The sequence below is a fragment of the Perissodus microlepis genome, chromosome 8 (assembly GCF_051167445.1).
Source record: "Perissodus microlepis isolate ML-2025 ecotype Zambia chromosome 8, ASM5116744v1, whole genome shotgun sequence".
NCBI lineage: Eukaryota > Metazoa > Chordata > Actinopteri > Cichliformes > Cichlidae > Perissodus > Perissodus microlepis.
This window is the reverse complement of record NC_140468.1, coordinates 21,960,318-21,980,173: the sequence shown is the minus strand read 5'-3', so window position 1 is coordinate 21,980,173 and position 19,856 is coordinate 21,960,318. Positions and strand designations below refer to the sequence as shown.

General features: G+C 39.1%; 3 protein-coding genes and 1 non-coding gene across 5 annotated transcripts; 2 read left to right on the top strand and 2 right to left on the bottom strand.

Moving 5' to 3' along the window:
* Positions 1-2,507: 2,507 nt before the first annotated feature.
* pdap1a (pdgfa associated protein 1a) lies at positions 2,508-7,062 on the bottom strand. Its single transcript, XM_084938255.1, has 6 exons — positions 6,797-7,062; positions 5,824-5,906; positions 5,660-5,734; positions 4,939-5,063; positions 4,700-4,851; positions 2,508-4,072 (listed from the first exon to the last, which is right to left on the bottom strand). Exons 1-6 carry the CDS (start codon positions 6,807-6,809, stop codon positions 4,038-4,040), a joined length of 483 nt encoding a protein of 160 aa, XP_084794381.1. The 5' UTR covers positions 6,810-7,062; the 3' UTR covers positions 2,508-4,037.
* Positions 7,063-7,185: 123 nt separating this feature from the next.
* On the bottom strand, positions 7,186-9,416 carry cby1 (chibby 1, beta catenin antagonist). The gene is made up of 5 exons (XM_084938256.1): positions 9,296-9,416; positions 8,971-9,069; positions 8,724-8,829; positions 8,479-8,591; positions 7,186-8,100 (listed from the first exon to the last, which is right to left on the bottom strand). The coding sequence occupies exons 1-5, from the start codon at positions 9,299-9,301 to the stop codon at positions 8,020-8,022; spliced, it is 405 nt and encodes a 134-aa protein (XP_084794382.1). The 5' UTR covers positions 9,302-9,416; the 3' UTR covers positions 7,186-8,019.
* Positions 9,417-9,531: 115 nt separating this feature from the next.
* Positions 9,532-19,426, top strand: plbd1b (phospholipase B domain containing 1b). 2 transcript variants are annotated; one of them, XM_084938254.1, is made up of 11 exons: positions 9,532-10,168; positions 10,794-10,896; positions 11,143-11,226; positions 11,913-12,054; positions 12,142-12,288; positions 12,624-12,768; positions 15,658-15,858; positions 16,606-16,746; positions 16,830-17,015; positions 17,166-17,272; positions 18,594-19,426. In XM_084938254.1, exons 1-11 carry the CDS (start codon positions 10,063-10,065, stop codon positions 18,768-18,770), a joined length of 1,539 nt encoding a protein of 512 aa, XP_084794380.1. In that variant the 5' UTR covers positions 9,532-10,062; the 3' UTR covers positions 18,771-19,426. The 2 variants fall into 2 exon arrangements, with proteins under 2 accessions (XP_084794380.1, XP_084794379.1); XM_084938253.1 differs by having other exon boundaries at positions 10,674-10,896.
* trnar-ccu (transfer RNA arginine (anticodon CCU)) lies at positions 9,834-9,906 on the top strand. Its single transcript has one exon. It is a non-coding gene; the product is annotated as a tRNA-Arg (tRNA).
* Positions 19,427-19,856: the final 430 nt, after the last annotated feature.

The following is a 19,856-nucleotide window of genomic DNA, read 5'->3' as shown; positions in this document are numbered from 1 at the left end:
GCACAAGTCAGCGAATGAGGAAGTTGCACAGATGATATGCAGGCTGTGAGAGGGAAGAGAGATTTTTTTTTTTGTTGTTGCATTGTCACACTATGATTTGACAGTCTAAAATGACACGTGACGTGACAGAGAAGAATGAGTGGGACTGTGTATCATTTGACTTTTAACTACATGAAAGGTTGATCCGCCTTTGCAGACGGATATCTCATGAGGAATAATTTGTGCAGCGCTGCGTTTGTTTGTTGCATCTTGTAATTAGAATGATGCTCGCCCACTTAAAATATCCTTCAGGCACGGCTGTGGTTAATGTGTAGTTCTGTAAACTAAGGTAAAAAGGATGTGAAATGGCCGAAAGAGGAAACTGAGCTGCTGTTTGTAACATTTTTTTCCTGTCAGCTTAAAAGTTATTTCCATTTTAACGAGTCCACTCTATTCCTCTTTAAAAATCTGGGCATTTTAATTTTTGCTTCAGGTAGTCTGCTTCCTTTTCGGTTAACATTTTTAGATCTTTTGGATTTTTTTGGTTGTTGTTTTGTAAACACAGCACTGACTTTCTGCAGTCTCTAAGTTTAGCGTCAAATAAGCGTAACTCGCCTTTAATCGTGTCTGAAGTTACTTTACTCGTCCTTTTAGCTCTGTTTCTGGATTCGAGAACCATTCTTATAATTTGGGATTTTTTGTTCTCAAATTTATGGTGATTGCAAATCATGTCTCCATTCATGGCACACAGATGTTTTTATTCTTCTTGTTTCACTTTGACTTTAGATTTAGGCAAGCAGTCACAAAGGGCTCTACCCTTCCTGTTTGGGCTCAGACACTCTTAGTACGAAATCTGTTACCAAAAACAAAAACTACAGTAAGGACACGTTAATCCCATGAATTAACTAGAAATGAATAATGATGCCTTTAAAAAAATTAAACATTACTGTACTTGTTGTTTCCACTTAAAACATCACTTTAAAGTTTGTAGAGTGTTTGTAGATCAACATTGCGATTTTAACAAAATGCACTTCATAACTCAATTAGGAGGCACATGAAATCAGCTTATCACAGCCTTCTGATGTTATTTTGTGATATTATTCTGTTACTTGTGTAGTGTTTTGCAAACAGTAGATAAATGATCTTTATTTTCTTTCGCTGGGGGTTAAAAACTGCACGTGTAGGATTTGCAGTGAAATGCAATACGCTTAAAAATGTTGCTGTATTTGCTCCAAAATACCTTCCAGGAGGGAGCTATGACAGTTCTCTCTTTGGATCACGGTGAAATGGCACCTGAGCTTTATTTCCAGATTTTATTCTTCTTTTTTCTTTCAGCATTGACACTAAATCGATCAGAGGGTGCAAGTGAGATTGAACCAGCCCTCAACTGCCACATGCTACAGTCTGGTGGCAGCATTGTCAAAATGCACATGACAAACAAACTGAGTCTTTATTTTTAGCAGTTTCCTGACCATTTCTTTTGGCTTCGAGTCAAATTACATTTCTGCAACACTGTGGGTTTCATACAGCACTGCGCAAACATTTTGAGCAACCCCTCGTCCCACCCCAGACTTTGTTGGTTTTTTTGGTCATGCTTTAAGGCAACCTTGAGTAACTCAGCTCAAAGAATAAACTAGTGTTGTGTCTGCATATGAAGTATGATATTTAAGTTGTATCTTTAGGTATTTTGTTATTAACAGCCTATCAGGAAAAAAATTAAAGAAACATTTTTTTCCAATTCTTTAGCTGAAGCCATGAAAAATACTAAAGATAACACAGTTTAACAGGTATAATACAGTAAAATATAACTCAGGAGACGTATAGTCAGTGTCTAAAACCATCTGAAAAACGTGGTGGATGCTCTGTTGTGGTTCGGGGTTGCATTTAAGCTGATTTTGAAGATCCTGTCAAAATTGATGGAATTCTTGATGCAAAAAAAGCACCATTTGATTTTGATTCATGATGCAATACCATACAGAAAGTGTCTGATTGGTAACAGCTTCTTTTTTCAGTATGACAATGATCCCAAACACACAGACAATGGAGCACTAGAAGTTATGGATTGGTCACCCCAGAGTCCAGACCTCAACATTATTGATGTAGTGTGGGATCATCTTGACAAACAGCAGAACAAAGACCTTTGAATGTCCTTCAAGAAACCTGGAGAACTATTCCTGAAGACTACTTAAAGAAATTACAAGAAAGGTGCCTGAGAGTTCAGGATGTGTTGAAGAATAAAGGCACTCATCCCAAATACTGATTTTCAAGCTCATTAGAATCGTATAAACTGTTTTTGCCTCATTTACTGCATTTATTTTTGCATATTATATTTAATCACTGCACCCATTTACCTATTATATACACGTTTTGAATTAGGAGTGGCTTGAGACGTTTGTACGGAACTGGACATAGCGCACTTGTGCCAGATGCCAAACTATTTCTTTCAGGCCAATCCAAATTAATCTGTTTATCAGAACAACATGTTTTACAGTGTTAGGTGAGCAGATGAAACAGTCCAATGCTTGCAGTTTAAATTAGATGCAGCAACCCAGCTGATCAGTTTATTGTTTCAAATCACTTCAAATACATGAGGGAAAACATCTCTTACACCTCATGGTTTCAACAGTTTGTCCAGTGAACATCGTAGAAAACACCATAACTTTGTTCAAGACAATTTCCAACGCACCACATAATGACCAATTTATTATGTTCACCTGTTCAGTCTAGACAATTCAGCTGCCCTGCAGAAAATCCTCTTTGTGAAGTTAATAACATTCGGGGGGTTTTTTGCTCCGTGAGAGGAGCCGGGCCATCATCTGGAAGCTGTTTTTAGAGGTGCTTATGTATATAAGTGCATTACTGCTGAGTGGTAATGTACCTAAGAAAGTATGTGTATGTTAACTGTAGCACTTTACTGACAGAAGAAAAAACAGTGAGCTGGTGTCATGTAAACTTTAACAAGGCGACAAAAGACACACTCTGCTACAGAAATACAGAAGCTGTCACTAGAAACAGCGTAAGGCCAAAAATACTGAGGATGTTTCAGATTAAACTTTTAAATACAGATACATCATCACCCCCCCCCCCCAAAAAAGGAGAAAAAAAAAAAAAGTAATTTTAAAGGAATTTCATGGGCTGTTCCTGGTGGTCTAAGGCCAAGAAACATGAACAGTAAGTTGACTGAAGGTAAGAAAGTACTGAAAACAATCACGGGACATAAGACAAACCAAATAACAATATAATGCCTTGCTGTGGTGGAGACAACAGCCAATTATTTCCACTCTGTAAATTTCCAATTAAAAATCTGTTTTCATATCAATGGCAAACTGGGGGGAAAAAAAAAAAAAAAAAAGGGGACAACAGTGTCTGGAAATTTTGACTTTACTCTAATGGAGTGAGAAGAATGAGAAAACGTTTATGCAAAATATCAACTCAACTGATTTCTGATAACTGAGCTGCAGCATACCATTTTAAACCTAGAACAAAGTAGTAAAATCCAGAGTGTATTTCCTATATCAGTTCATGTGTTTAATAATGTTCTTTACTTCTCCTGTCGCTGATTTGCGTTCTTACAAAACAGTTAAAACTGGAGAAAAAGTAAAGCACCAAAGAAATCCTCATGCATGCTCAATTTTACATGACCAGTAAACTTCTATTAGGTAATCTTGTTTAAAAAAAAAAAAAAAAAAAAAAAATGAACAAATCAAAAGGAATGCAAATAACTTCAGCAGCTTTTGAATTAAAAACCTGGTAGGTGTGGAACAATGAAGAGGCTGTGAAGCACTTGGAAAACCTGCGATTGTCTCCTCTGGAACCTTGAAGGAGTTTTAAAGAAAACTGGAGGCATTCCAAATGTTCCATTTCTCTTCATCTTGTTTTGTTCCACCTGTTTTCTCTTGCCGTGGAAGCCCCACGAACTTCTGATTTAAAATGAGGTACAGGAGTTTAAGAGCAGTCCTGATCTGACACTACCCATAATGGTCCCCTCCCCGTTCTCCTCTGCTTCTCCCTCCATCCCTCTGAGAGTGAAGTACATGGCGAAGCTTTCAGGTGGAGGACTAGCGCTTTGCTTTGGCTTCTTCCGCTTCTTTCTCTGATGAAAAATGACAAAAAAAGAAAACAGTTCAAAGCTTTGAGTTTCAAAGTGCTAAACATTTCCATAAAACCCATCCAAACAATCTGAGTCATAAAGTCTCCTGCTGGTTATTGTAATTATGAGAAAGGCACACTAAAGCAGCAAGCCTTGCAAACATCTGACATCCTGGCGCTTTCTTAGAAGTTCCTGCCCTGCCTCATTTCAGAAAAATGCATTTGTATTCTCTGGCAGTACAACACTTTGTCTACACAGAAAGTTTTTTTCCCCCCCTGTACAAACAAATCTCATATCCTCTTACAGCCCCAAGCCAGAGAGGGTATGTTGAATTATGTTCTGGAGCTTTTGTGTTGCAGCTCAACTCACTGAGGATGCAAAGTGCTCCATTACTCACAATATAAAAGCCACAGAAACAAGCATGATGCAGTCACTCTGCTCCAGACAGATTGTTATCTACAAACTTTTAGAGATGTTACAGAGATGTAGTTTGAAATAAATCTTAATAAATAAATCTGTGGTTCTGTGCACTCATGCACATTTTCAGAAACAACATTTTTTTAAGCAGCTATTTAAATGAGCAGCAAGGTGTATACTTTCTCCACACTGCACAATTTTCACTAGTCTCACCTTTCCTGAGTTCGTCTCGCTTCTTGGCAGCCTCCTCTCTCTGTTTCTTGATGATAGCCAGTCTGGCGAGATCAGCTCTGGCCTGCTCAGTCTTACCCTCAAGATGAAGTTTCATGTAGCGCTCTTTTGATTTCTGCTTTTCTATCTCTTCCCTGAAAAAGATACATTAAGATAGTAATATTTAGTCCCCTTGAAAAGGTATGAAGCACAAACCAAAACATCTTTTGTTTGACACCCACCTCTCCCTGCGAGAAAGCTCTCTGGGAGCGCTGACGTCTACTTCAGCTACCTTTTTGCTCTTCTGAGCGACACGATTGGGATTCTCAATCTCAATAAGCCCCTCCACTCCACTCCTCTTTCTAACCTACATAAAGAAAGAAAAACCTTTGTAACACCAATCACTATGACAGGGCTTGCATCAAATTCTCTACACAAACTACCTTTAAGAACCGTGTACTGCTGTAGTTGTAATGAATCATTTGGGTGTAGTTGTTTTCCTATAAAGACATTTCTTCGTCCATCATGTTATTTATCTGTGTGTGACTGTTAGTCAGTTCAGATCTGTGCCCTGTTGAAACACGCTCAGACTAAGGAAAAGGAATATTTGTCTAAACCAAGGGTGGGCAATCTCAGTCCACGAGGGCCGGTGTCCCTGCAGGTTTTAGATGTGTCCTCGAACCAACACAGCTGATTTAAATGGCTAAATTAGCTCCTCCACATGTCGTGAAGTTCTCCAGAGACCTGGTAACAAACTAATCATGTGATTCAGGTGTGTTGACCAAAGGTGAGATCTAAAACCTGCAGGGACACAGGCCCTCGTGGACTGAGATTGGCCACCCCTGGTCTAAACGGTGCTGTTGACAGTAAGCATTCAGTGAAAAACAAAAAAAGATGCATTTTCAGGTTCTCACACAAACACACACATATATTCACCCATTGACAAATTAATAACACATTCACCTCAGACTCGTCATCACTGCTGCTCTCCTCCTCAGACTCTGAAGAGCCCTCTTTCTCTGCACCACCATTTTCTTCCTATTAAAATACACATACAGTCATACTTGATGTCTTTTAAGGTAATGAAATATTTGTTAAAAAAAAAAACCCCAACAATTTTCACTCACCATCTCTCGCTGGGCTCTCATCTGACGATCAATCTCTTCAGGGTTGCTGAACTGCTTCCCGCGGCCCTTGTGGCCCTTTTTCCCTGCAAGACAATTTTTAAGCCGTCAGTAGCAAAAAGACTGCATCTATTAGCAACATATGTACACTCTCCTCCATTAAACAAGTCGTTTGAATAAGTGACAAAAGCGTGCTCCCACTGAAAATGCTGCATCCAGAGGAACAGAATTAACATTCTGAGAATACAATCAGCTATTTGGGGCGGGGGTGATAACTTATAAGTAACCTGCAAAGTTAATCACTGGGTAGACACAACTATGAAAATACTGGTCCTCTCTCACCATGTAGCCCTATATTTGAGAACAAGTGCCCAGAGCTATCTTTGGCTGATGACACAATTCACAACCTGACTTCAGAAATCCACACAGCCTGCTGCGTGAAGAGAAGATACCGTGAGCGCCGATGAGTCACACTGACGTTTATAGAGGGCCAGCTCCCCTCACCGGCAAATCTAACAGCCGACGACTTAGAAGGATGTACCGACAAAGACAAAGAAAAAAAAACCCCGAATAGTTTGACCATATATTTGTGATGGTAAACTGGTACGAAGACAACCTCCAAATAGAAATTTCAATAACTGATTATGTATGTAAACTGACCCGGATGCTTTCTTCTCTGCGCATGGTATTAGCGGTTGAAAGCAAGCAACCAAAAAACAAAACAAAAAAAAGACTATTGAGGTTTAAGTTAACACCAAGTCGTCATCTGAGCTCACGTGAGAACAAATAAATAATTGGATATCGGTACGTCTCTGGTGCCTTTAATAAACCGTTCTTACCGGCAAATTACATTATGCTAACTATGTAGCATGCTAAACATGCTAAGCATGTGTGAATTCAAAGGGCTAATGATCCGCTAGCTAAAATGTACTCGCAAAAACAGACACATTATGTGAATTTTCGTTTTAATACTTACCACCACGAGGCATTGTTATAGGTGAGTTCTATAAAAGTCCACCACAACGTCAAATAATACAACAGTTCACCCGAAACGCCGGTGATTTAAAGTGCTAGATGAAAAGAATAAAAAGTACTTCGTCTCTCCCGCTATTGGCAGACGCCTCTTTCGCTCGCGGAGACGTACGCATGCGCACTTGGGACTATAAGCTGCACTGCGCATTTGATTGAAAGGTGCCTTGACCAATTGGATAAAGAGACTTAAATCATTCATAAAAGTGGCATGTAACGCTTATCTGTTTAATAATATAATAATGCATAAATAAATAAAATCATAATCATATATGTGATTATTTGAATTTTATACAGTGCTCAATAAACACCTATGACTGACTGAACAACATAACATAATTCACGCATAAATCAGGCTTTATTGGTCGGTTGGGAAGGAGATGCTGACATTCAAGATACAGATACAGCCTCAGAGTTTGTACAGGTTTATGCACTATTAAAACTAATAAAAGAATTAAATCTAACACCTCCGGTTTCCCTTTTCCTTTCACGGGTTTGAGCCTGTTTCAAAAGCATGTTTTTATTCTGTTTGTTAGCTAAATAAAATAAAAATAAAAAACAATGTACAAAAAATGAAGCTCTGTATGCTATGTATTAAAAATACTTATAAATAATTCTGACCACCCAAAAGTTGCTCAGTAAGTATATGGAAGGCATACTGTATATGAGGGTTTTGCTCTATTTGGAAGTGGAGCTGAATGAAAAGCTGTAATAGTGAATGAAGCCTTACTTTTCTTAATTTTTTCTTTCTATTGTGTTACTGTATATTTTTAGAGCTGCTATGAATCCAACAATTCACAAATGTTATTTTCTAAAAACCGAAAGTCAAACAAAAAGAAATGCCTTTTGTCAATGGAGTTTACTTTTAATCCAAAGAGAAAATAGAAAAAAATTAAATTAAAAAGCAGGTTTTACATCACATACAGATGTACAAAGTGTAGAAAATTGGCTGTGTATTGAACAAAGAAGGTTTTTAAGGTGAAATAATTCAACAAATTAAAAACAGAAAACATACAGTAAGTGGAAAATAAAGAGTAAAATGTAACACACAAGAATCCTCATTGTGAGGAAGATGGATGATATTATTACTTTTGTCCTGTTATCTATCGATACAAAAATATTTACTTGGAAGAAAACGCTTTATTCAATGGAGGCACTAGATCAGATCTGTCATTTTTTCCTTCGATGTTGAGTCTTGACTTCTTCCACTTCTTTCTCCATCAGGTGATACTCTACGGTAGTCTCCGTTAACTTGAAGGAAAAGATTAAAGATCACTATTTTACTCATTCTGCGACAAACCGGGTTATCATCATCATTATCATCATCACCTTTATTTATAAAGCACTTTAAAACAACCACAGCTGAAACAAAGTGCTCTACATAGGAACTATATAATAAAAGTTCATAAGATATAAATAAAAGCCAAATAAAAGAAAAAGTAAGGCTTATATAATTGAATGAACTGGTAATTACATTTATAACTTAAATATAATATGCAGCCTGTAAAAAAAAAAGCAGTATTATGCAGTTATAACAGCTTTACAGAGGAGGCAAAAAAAACTTTCCTACCTCAGAGCCTAATATTGCATCCATAATATTACTCACAATGTAATGACAATTGATCTTACCATATCCAGGAGAAGTTCAATCTTTAGTTTTAATACGTTATTCTCTTCCTCCAGCCGGATATTTTTTTTCTTAAGCCGCTGAACTTCCCTACTAGACACATTTCCACCAGATTCTGGTTTCACATTGAGAAAAAAAAACAGAGTTTATGCTGTGTTGGCCACAAGGAACCAGACGTTGATAATAACACACACAGACACACAAAGAGAGAGAGAACTAAAAGGTAATTATTCAGAAAACCCATTACCTGTAATCCACTGTCCCTCTTCAAATTTCAAGACCTGACCTCCAATGTTCATCACAGGAGGGCCATACTCAAGGCCCAGCTCTATTTCTCGAGTTGAACGATCCAACTAAAAAAAAAGATAAAAAGGTATAAATAACGGTTAATGCTATCTCTCAGGATGTTATGCAGATTAACTCCCCCCCCCCCCAAACGTGCTGTACAACTAGTGTTTCCAGTGTGTGAATGATGCTAAAATTCATTAGCTCACCGTGTGAAGGCTGGACAAGGAGGCGGATTTACGTGGAGGAACCTTTTTAGGACTAAATGGGTTTCCAAACAGAGGCATCCTCAGAGATTTTTTAAGGTCCTAGATCAGAGACGGCACCCGAAAGAGAATTACTATTTTTAAGATAACGCTAGCTTCACCTAGCTTCTCACTGTGTTTACCGTCGTTAGCAGTGCACGACCAAATTAATGCTAGGTGGCTAGCTGCGTGAATTACTTATAGCTCACAATTTAATGAAATTATCCCCTGCCTCTCAGAGTATTTAGGTAATGCTGTTTCAATTTAAATATACAGCTAACATATTTACCTCCATACAGGGTATTTATTTAAGTTGGCCTGTATCCGTTTCTCGCAGAACATGCTTGCCACTGCGCAAGTGCGAATTTTCCATTTGTCCAAAGTGGGCAATCCTGAAACATTCCACGACTTTCGCACAAACTATTCGGGAAAAAATATCCACCATAATACCCTTAAAGAAACTAAAATTTAATCCATCGTCTTACAGCTTTTTTTTTTTTGGGGGGGGGGGGTATGTTGTTCACATTTTAATACCTACTAGTTAGAATTTCATAAGATCTTCCTATTTCTGAATGATAATGGAACAACCCGTGTAACGGAACGTCACCATGGTGATCTTTTACCGTCTTTGGGGTACGACGCTTTAATATTTTATTCGGATGAGCTCATATAATTAAAAAAAAAATAACTCCATACATTAAATTGACTATTATGAACAGCACAATGCAGATAATGATAATGTACAAAAAGTACACAAAATACAAACACTAGTTCAGTAGGTTACGGCTGTACTTAAAATACACTGGCCCCGCCTCACTTTGTACGCGGCCCCAGTGGCCTAATGGATAAGGCACTGGCCTCCTAAGCCAGGGATTGTGGGTTCGAGTCCCATCTGGGGTGTTCTTCTTTTCGCTATCGTAACAAGCACCTTAGACACAGTTTAAGTGCTTCGTTGTCTGTAGAAGAAAATCTTCACATATAAATCCTAATACGTTTGAAGAATATGTGTGTCTAACTAGGCGAGAGGCAGGCAGAACACAGACTTCCACGGCTGACATGGAAAAACGCAGAATGGCACTCTGCGTACTGCTGAGCACTTTAGCTGTATCCGTAAAATCCACGGATGTATTCAGAAGAGTGAACGTCAAGCTCCAAACTTACCGTGAGTAACCTTACTGTGGCGTGTCTGTACACGGCGGGAACCAATTTTATATCCCTATAACTCCGCTAAACACAAAATAAATATCTTTACCGCTATAAAAGAAGGCGCATGGTTATATCTTACATAGCTTTTCTTTAATGGACAGTTACTTTGTTCTCTCCCGGCTAAATTTAACAGTTTTAAAATGTAACACGATTTGAACATGTAACTCGAAATACCATAGCCATTTAAATGCATTTAAACACGTTTTCTTTTTTAAAATGTTTTTGTAACACTTATGTTAACAAATGTAAGTTGAAAAAAATGCTTGTATATTCAAGCAAGGACACGAACACAACATTGTGTTAGTGTTCTTATAATATTAATATGCAATTAATATTAATTTGACAGAAAATAGCAACACATGAGAAAGCTGTTGTAATTATTCTATCTGTGTCATGACATTATCTTACATAATGTGTGTTATCTAACCTCAAGCATGTAACCCATCATTCTACAATGGTAGAGCTCCAAGAGGCCACTGTGCACTGGGATGCTGCCCAGAAAAGTGTGATCCTGAAGGAGGGGTTTATGGAGACGGAGGGGGAAGCCTATGGGTACTTCAATGACACTCTGCTCCTCTCAGGATGGGGCATCCTGGAGATCAATGCAGGCTATGGAGGAATCACTCAGGAAGATGAGACCACTTTCTTCTTGGCTGGCTACCTGGAAGGTTACCTCACTGCTGGGTGAGCAGCACAGGCTAAGTGCAAGCATGAAAATACACTAAGCACTATAAATGCAATTTTCAAGTGAGCCAATCATGTGGCAGCAATGCAGTCCGACACCTAATGCAGATACAGGTCAACTTCAGTTAATATATCGTTACACTTTGATTACATTTCTTATTAGGTGTAGCTGCTAGCTCTGGTTGTAACATGTGGACTGCTTTTATGTGGGCTAATCCCTCACTGCTTATTCTCCTTCCATTGCAGACAGATGTTCAGTCATTACTCCAACATGTACCCTCAGCTGATCAAGGATGAAAAGGTTCTGGAGCCCTTGAAAAACTTTTTGAGGTACAGTGTTAAATTATATCAAATCAAAGCCATGGATTAAGCTAAGAGTAATCCCATGTCTAATACTAGATTTATAAGCGTTTCTCTTTGTTTTCCATTGCCTTCAAGATGCTTTTTCAGAGGCTTGATTAACCAGTATTGTGCACAGAGTGTATATAAAAGATGGGTGTAGCCCTTCTCTGCTTTTAATAGCCTGCAGGAGGTGACTCTCCTGTTGGCACAAAGACTGTGTAGAAGTCCAGGGAAATTATCTTAATGCTCACTTAATCTGTGACCTCAGGAAACACTAAGTTTATGGGCTCAGTCTTAAGTCTTACTTGATAAATTCTGGTGATGTGGTCGTTGTTCTGAAAGTCAAATACTTTCTCATTCACAGCTGTGTAAATAGAAAGCATGCAGTGGTATGCGTCAGTTCTCTGTCATATTCACACCTTACCCGCCACACCTGGGTTCAAGACAGCAAAACACCAAAGATCGCAAAGCTTAGTTGAAAACTTTACAAGACTCTTTTAGGCAGCGGACGTCTACATCCATCTTTTATATACATTCTATGATAGTGCCTCATAACTGTCAACTGTCTATACAGAATTTACAAATTATATTTATGCACCTATTGATTGTTAGAGTGATGTAAAACTGCACCTCCAAGAGACAAACGTTGATTCTAAAATTTGAATAAACCCCAGCAAACAAGACCAGTGGGCCAGAGAGCAGGTGAAGCTCAGGAGAAACAGTGACCCCTTGTGGAGGCATATGGGACTGCTCCTGGCTCAGCTGGATGGACTCCACGCAGGAGCTGCACTGTGGGCCAAAAGCAAACACAGGGAGGTGTGTATGTGTGTGTTTGTGGTTGTGAGAGAGTTGTCACAGTCATTTCATGGATCTCTTGCCACTTGCTCTTTCCCTCCTGCGCAGCCTCTATCAGCGTTCACGGTCCAGTTTCTAAATGGTGTCGGTGACCTCTTGGATCTTGTCCCAGCTTTGACACCTCGCTCCAACTCCTCCGCAGGGTCCGGCGCTTTCAGGATGCCTGGAATGGGCCACTGCACAGCTCTCATAAAGGTTAGGCTAAGCTCATTTGGCTCATGTGAGGGAGCCCTTGGGAAAACCTCAACACAAACCTAACTGCTTTTATTGGCCTCTGTGAGCAGGATTTTCTTCTTTTAGATGAGTGTAAAAGGCCATTGCAAGGGGCTTATTTCCTCTTTCATGTACACCAATCTATGGAACAAAGTTCAAATGAATGTGTGCTACTGGATTTTTTAAGACCCCTTTAATGTATCTTAATAAAGTTGCATCCACGTTAAACTCTTTCTTTTATGATTCAGTGATTATATCTTGTTTCTTTTAAAAATATAGATGTTTCTCTCTGTCTCTCTCTCTTCTCTGTGTCTCAGGTTCTTCCAGGCTTTGAGAACCTGCTAGTCGGCCACTCTAGCTGGTATACTTATGCAGCCACCATGCGTATCTATAAACACTGGGACTTCAAGGTGTCTGACACACACGTAGCCACTGGAAAGATGTCGTTCAGCAGCTACCCTGGTACACACACTCCCACTATATCACATACAGTATAAGAGCCGCACAACCGCACATTTATATGCATAAATATACTCAAATAACCAATGTGTCTCGAGAAAAAAAGATCGATTTGCAGAAGAAGAGGGTTTTTCAAAGGACAGACTTCACTTCTTTCTTGCAAAAGCTCCGAGGGGAGGTGAACTTCTTATCCTTAATCCACAAGGGAAAATATGAACACTGACATCTAGGAATTAACCCAAATCCCCAATGAACATTTCCTACTCGACATAATTCTCCTGCAAAGCATGCAGCTTAGGCAGTAATGAGAAAACACTGAATCCCGTGTGTGTTTATGCACATGCTCGAACGGAGCTACACTCCCCTCGCTGTAGAGTTAGAGGAGACTGAGAAATTTTGTGGCCAAAGATTTGTCAAGTGGACCAGGCCATAAAAAAATCCTCTTGTGGACTACAGTCCTATCAGGACACAAGTGGTTTTAAAGCACTATATTTAGAGAGCAGCAGGCCAAGGATATCACCTCACTATATTGAAACAAAGAGATGAAATACAATGGGGTCAGCAGAGGTGATGTGTACCCCCTGCGGCCTTCCTAAGCTGCTTCCCCTCTAACAGTACTGAGGATTTATCATGCACTGCAGGTCAGCACCATGAGAACAAGAAGAGATGCTGGGCAGTCTCAGTGGTGGAAATATTCAAAGACATCTGGCTTCTATTGTTAATAATATTAATATTGTACTTCTAGTGCAGGAGTTGGATGTGTTTTTTCAGAGGAGCTTATTATTTTTCCTTTTCATGTATAGAATACAAAGTAGTATAGAGTCATTCTACCTGGTGTTATCATAAAAGTAGTATGGCAAGTTGAAACTTGAAATAATTATAATACACGCAATCGGAAAAGGAATGCTGATAACACATCTGGTACTTGCGATTCATGAGCGTGATATTCATATCTTTAACAAAAGTTATGAAGTCACATGAAAATAAAGTTTTCACAGCATGAAAAGCACCTTTAACAGCAATAACTTGAAATAATTGTTTTCTTTATGACTTTGAAAGACTCCCACATCGCTGTGAAGGAACTTCAATCTACTGTTCTTTACAAGGTTCTTCAGTGTATTGAGGTTTGGGGGCGTTCTCCTGAGGTACAGCCACAGCATTCAGTCAGGATGAGGTCTGAACTTTGACTGGGTCTATGAACTTTCATTCTTTTCTTTTTTTAGCCATTCTGTTGTAGATTTGTTGCTGTGCATGGGATTGTTGACATGTTGCATGAACCCATTTGAGCCAAACTTTAGCTATCGGACAGATGTTGTCACGTTTGACTCTAGAACACTTTGGCACACAGAGGAGTTCTTGCTTGACTCGGTGACCACAAAGGTCTCAGATGATCACCCCTCCACCGCAGTGTTGACAGTTGGCATGAGGTGTTTGTGCTGATATGCTGTGTTTGGTTTTCAGCAAATGTAGCGCTGCACACTACGGTCTTGTGGTCTTCTTGGTCCAGAGGTTTTGTGACTTATTTAGCTACAATTTTGCAGATTGAGGCATGCTCCAGTGTTCTTTTTGGAGAGAAGAGGCTCTTTCTTGGAAATCCTTCCAAAAAAAAGACTGCTTGTTCAGTCTTTTGCTAATTGCACTGTGCTTAATGTCAATGTTTAACATGGTAACTGAGGCCTGTAGAGTTTGTGATGTATCACTTGGGTATTTTGCAGTTTCTTTTAGCATTGCACATTTGCTGTGACATCCACTACTGGGAGAAATTGTGGCATTATAGGAGCACACACAAACTCTATAAAATAATGCTTTTATTGAAGTGCTCACATTTGTTGGTGATGAGCACAGCACTAACATGTGACCACAATGGGAAACATGTTAGCATACAGTTACATATCAAGTGGATAGAGAGTAATATTAGAATGCACGTGGTGCATTAAATATAAATACTTTAATGCACCACCAACTCATCAGAGCTAAATGCTGAGGGAAATACAAAATGTAGTACTTTATGGGCTGACTGATGACCCATATTCACCAGCTGGTCACAAACACTGTATGGCTGTTGTTGAGTCCAGATATTATACTGTATACTGGGTTTTCAGATTTTATATGCTAAAAACAGCTTCCTGAGTGAATCAAAATAATAAAGTTGCAGACCATAAAACTGAAAACGTCTGAGCTAAAAGATGCTAAAGACTTGCTAAAAGAAACTGGGGCATCATTTTTATTGCTGTGTGCAAATCATTTCAGGAAGCATGCAGTCATTTGAGACAAGGCAAGATTACTTTATTGTCATGATAGGAGAAAATCACCTTGGATGAAGCCACACTTTAATAAACAGACCTCAGAATAAATTAACAGATAAATGATTTTTAAAATGCATTTACAGCAAAACCTCTCTGCTTATCTGTCTGTCCCACATGAGCTGTTCATTTATCAGCTTAACTGGCAAATTAATATTTATTATTGCACAACAGGAGCCTGCATCTCCTTCCAGAGTTCATTAGCACATAATCAGAAGTCCACACATGTGAAGGAGCAACTAAAAGCTCTGTTCCCTTTTTATATGTGCTATATAAATAAAAGCAACAAGACAAGTAATCATAAAAAGCAGGATTGTTTCACTTGACTTTATATATTTTAATAACAAATTAATATTACTGTAGTACCTTAAAAAAACTTAAAATGCCTTTAAAAAAATCAGAAATCACTGGTTGAGTTAAAGATACTTATTCCATTTGCTAATAAATACAAGTTAAGCATGTTGTGAGTTGCAGATGATCTAATCACGACACTGTTTGTTTGCCCCGACTTTATCAAATGACCCCCAACCCTCCCCCACTCCTTTGCTGACTGTCAAAAAGAAACCTGCTGCGTGTTCTCCTCCTTCAGGCTTCCTGATGTCTCTGGATGACTTCTACCTCCTTGGGAGCGGCCTGCTGATGACTCAGACCTCCATCGGCGTCTTCAATGCCTCTCTGTTCTCTCAGCTCAGCCCTCACAGCCTGCTGGCCTGGCAGAGGGTCCGACTGGCTAACGGTCTGGCGCACACCGGAGAGGAGTGGGCACAGGTTTTCTCCAGATACAACTCAGGTGAGATTTCAGTGATGTCAATTAAGGCAAGTTGAGTTTTGAGGCTTTATTCAAAACCAAAGTAAGCCAAAGTAAGTAAGTAAGTAATATGGAGCCACTAATTCACACTAATGCATGCTGTTATTGCCCTGCCTTCTGGCTTTTAGACGTAATGCTGGCAATGCAAAAATTCACAGGACACATGTCCATAGAGATTTAGCAGTCTCTCAAACACATCGTTCTTCTCAATTACACAATGCTTGTGTGTGTTAATTGGGAAGGCTGCTTTGATCTTTCACGTCACGTTGCTATGGAGGGCAGAGGAGAGAACAGGACAGGGTGTTCTTGAGACTGACAGCTCTTTAACAAACAGCAGAATTGGCGCTCAGATTCACCATCCTGCCAAGCTATTGCAGTGACCTGCAGACCGTGATGTCATTTCATTCAGATCGGGTTATGTTTTAGGTTTTTATGGCATGTGCAAATATGTATCTAATAAGCCAAAAGTTTATGTGCTTCCCTCTCTAGATCCAAATCCCTCAGGTGCATGCGAGACTGTACATGTAAGCTTTCATTTTACAGTAGGATAGCTAACATGCAGCAACATGAGCTAGGCCGACTACATTACTTCAGTATTGGTCTTTTAGTGAGTAAAGGTAAATAAAGTTGTACCACATCTCACAAAATCCCTCCAATATTTGTTGACACACAAAATCCAAGTGTCCATGGGACAGGGAGGAGTGGATCTGTATTTCCTTTGTATTTCAGGCACATATAACAGCCAGTACATGGTGGTGGACCTGAGCAGGATTTCTCTGAGTAAAAGCATCAGGGATGGAGCTCTGACTGTTGTAGAGCAGATTCCCGGCAAAGTCATGCACTCCGATCAGACTCGGGCGTTACGCAGAGGTAAGAAACCACCTGTATCTGTGTGATTACTGCTGTTGTTGATTTCTGAGTGACCTCCCCCTCCAGTGTGCTCCATTTAACAGGTTATTGGCCGTCATACAATATACCATTTCATGCTGAAATCTACAACCTGAGTGGGTACAGTGTGATGTGGAAAAGATACGGGGAAGACTTCTCCTATGATCTCTGTCCCCGAGCTAAAATCCTCCGCAGGGACCAGGCCAAGGTGTCCGACCTCAGCTCCCTCAAACGCATGATGAGATACAACAGTAGGTGAAACAACAGGGTTATTGTTCCTCGCGCTGTATGTCCGCTCTGGAGCTCAAAGCACTTCACAGAAAACACAAATAGCCCAGGATATTTTTGTTCCCGTCAAAGTGAAAGCAGCATGACTAAACGTCAGACTGCTTCTGTTTCAGACTACAAGAAAGATCCCTACTCAAAGGGCCATCCCTGCAAAACCATCTGCTGCCGCAACGACCTGAGACCAAGGAGGCCACGGCCAGGGGGCTGCTACGACACTAAGGTCAGAGGACACCAGCACATTAGGCCAGAATCAGCTCTGTCACAGTGTGAGGATAAAAACAAAATACAAAGTACAGCATGTGTTGTGGTTGTGTTTTTGTCTGCCGATATAACCTTTGGTTAATGAGTCACCGCTGTCACATGCCCTTTAAATTCCCTGTTTTTTTAAAGCTGCAGTTTTTCTCTTTACTCCTTTTGTTATTTGTTTAACTATTTCAGTTACACTCTCGACATTTAATTACACTTTACTGTTTCCAGTATATGTTGTGTTTGTTTAGAAAGACTCTGTAGATTTGCAACTTACTGTAAGAGCCAGGGCTTCAGGAAAAGTGGTGCTTTAAGCTAAATGTTAATGTCAGTGAGCTAATTAGCCTTCAAGTTGGACTGTATACATAAGATGGAAGTAGCCTTGAGTCTGGAAAAACCTCACATTCTTTTTAATGACCAGCAAGAGTTAATGTTTTATATGTTGTGAATATGTTTATGGTCTCAGTTGCTAGGTGTGTGTTGTTTTTAATAGAGCAAGATGTAGATTCTCTACGTTAGAGTAAAACAGGGAGTATATCAGGGTGTGTTTCAGGGCGTGTCTAACCTGTGATTGACAAGTTGCTACCACAGAATTGAGCATTGCCATCAAATTCTCAGTTTGATCTGCCCATCAGCTGTTCTGTATTTGTTTGTAATAAAAAACTGCAGAGTGAGCTCATCCAGTTAGAACCTTTTTTTTTTTTAAACCAATCGTTTTTTACTTGCTAAAGCTAGCATTCATTTTTATATCACAGTGAATTACAAACCTTGCACCTTGTTAATCAGTCTAGGACAAATATGCTCACAAACAACCGAAATGCCTTGCACAAATCAGTGAGTATATCTTTTTTTTAGACTACTGTCTGACTACTGCTAATATGGCGACACTAAAACCGATATTTAAATCTAGTGTCCAAATATAGATGCTCCAAACAAGATATGCCACCAGGTGATATTAGTCATATCACCTGGTGGTATTAGAATAAAGGCCAGGTTATCACCTCTAGCATTTGTGAATGTGTGTGCAAACACTGTTGCTAATCTGTCTGTTAGATATTTCCTAGATTAAGTGAAAAAATATATTTGCTGCTGGCAAAATATGAAAACACTCTCCAAAGTTAATAAGATTCATTCACATTAATTATGCGTAGATTTCTGTTCAGTTCAGTTTAAGTTAAATTGTGCAGTGGTTGAAGCCAGTATTTCAAATGAAGCAACAAGATTTGATTAGAAGCATTAAATTACCTTTCTTTCACATGTTCCTGTTCCCTCCTCATTTCTGTGTCACGGTATAGGTGACGGACTACCAGATGGCGCTCCAGCTGGTCGCCGAGGCAATAAATGGCCCCACGACCCAGGGGGGTCTGCGCCCATTTTCATGGCAGTCCTTTAACTTCACGATTCATCAGGGACTCCCCCACATGTACAACTTTCCCTTTATCACCATGAGGCCCATGCTGGACAAGCCATAAGAGCACAGAGCTGGAAGATGCCATGCGTCCATGTGCAGCTGTGTTCAAATTCACAAATCCTGCGTCACAACACTGAAAATCCTGTTGGTGCAGCTAAACAGAGTAAAAAAACTTGATTATTTTGCCAACATTGGTGGTTTTTTATTAATAATTTAATAATCCATTTTAAAAACAAACAACAACTAAAAATGATCAAAATGAAGTATACTGAACTAGATGCTACTAGATTCAGTGAGGTGTTTGTGATGTAGTGTTGTGTTGGTCTTATTTCACAGCATCTATCTATTAGTGACAGAGTACTCTGAACTGGCATAAGGATTGTGGGCTTGTTTGCGCTATTTTAACACTTTGTGTAAAGTTTCCACAAACGTTTGGATTTAAACCATCAGGAAAATCCTGTTCATTTTATATTTATTATAATTACAGTATTTTTGTTTTTGAGTTCAATTCTTTGCAGTATCTACTCAGGTTTGCACACTGTGGAAGAAAATTATCTAAGTTTGCATTAATATTAACTATACTAAATTAAATTATAACCTGTGGTGCATTTTGTCTATATAAACAGAAATAAAATTCGCAAAAACTACAACAACTGTTTTTGTGCAAAATATGAAAGGAAAAGATGTTATTTTCAAAATAAAATATTCACAAAAGGTTCACGTTTCTGATCTGGTTGACAAAAAAGAGAAGTTATGATAATTGCATTTGACTGCCATGTATAGTACCTATGGGAAAATGAATAAACTCAAGTAACAATTTTAAGCAACATTTGACTGCATAACAAATAGGATTTCTCAACTACTCTTACCTACTTGTCAGTTCCTAATGTGTTTTTACCACCAGACTGAAAGTCTCTAAGGGAAGGTTAAATTCATCACTCATTAGTGTAAGATGACAAAAGCGAAGTATAAACCTAGACAGCCTAGACAGTTTTTTTTGTTGTTGTTTTTTGCCTCGATAAAATTTAACATTTTTAAAACTTGATTAGAAAAGATTATTTTCTTCTGTAGCGGCCATTACAGCTTTTACTTTGAAAGTGTCTCTGGGACATAGTGTGGTTAACTTCCTGTAACTTAACCAGCTTGC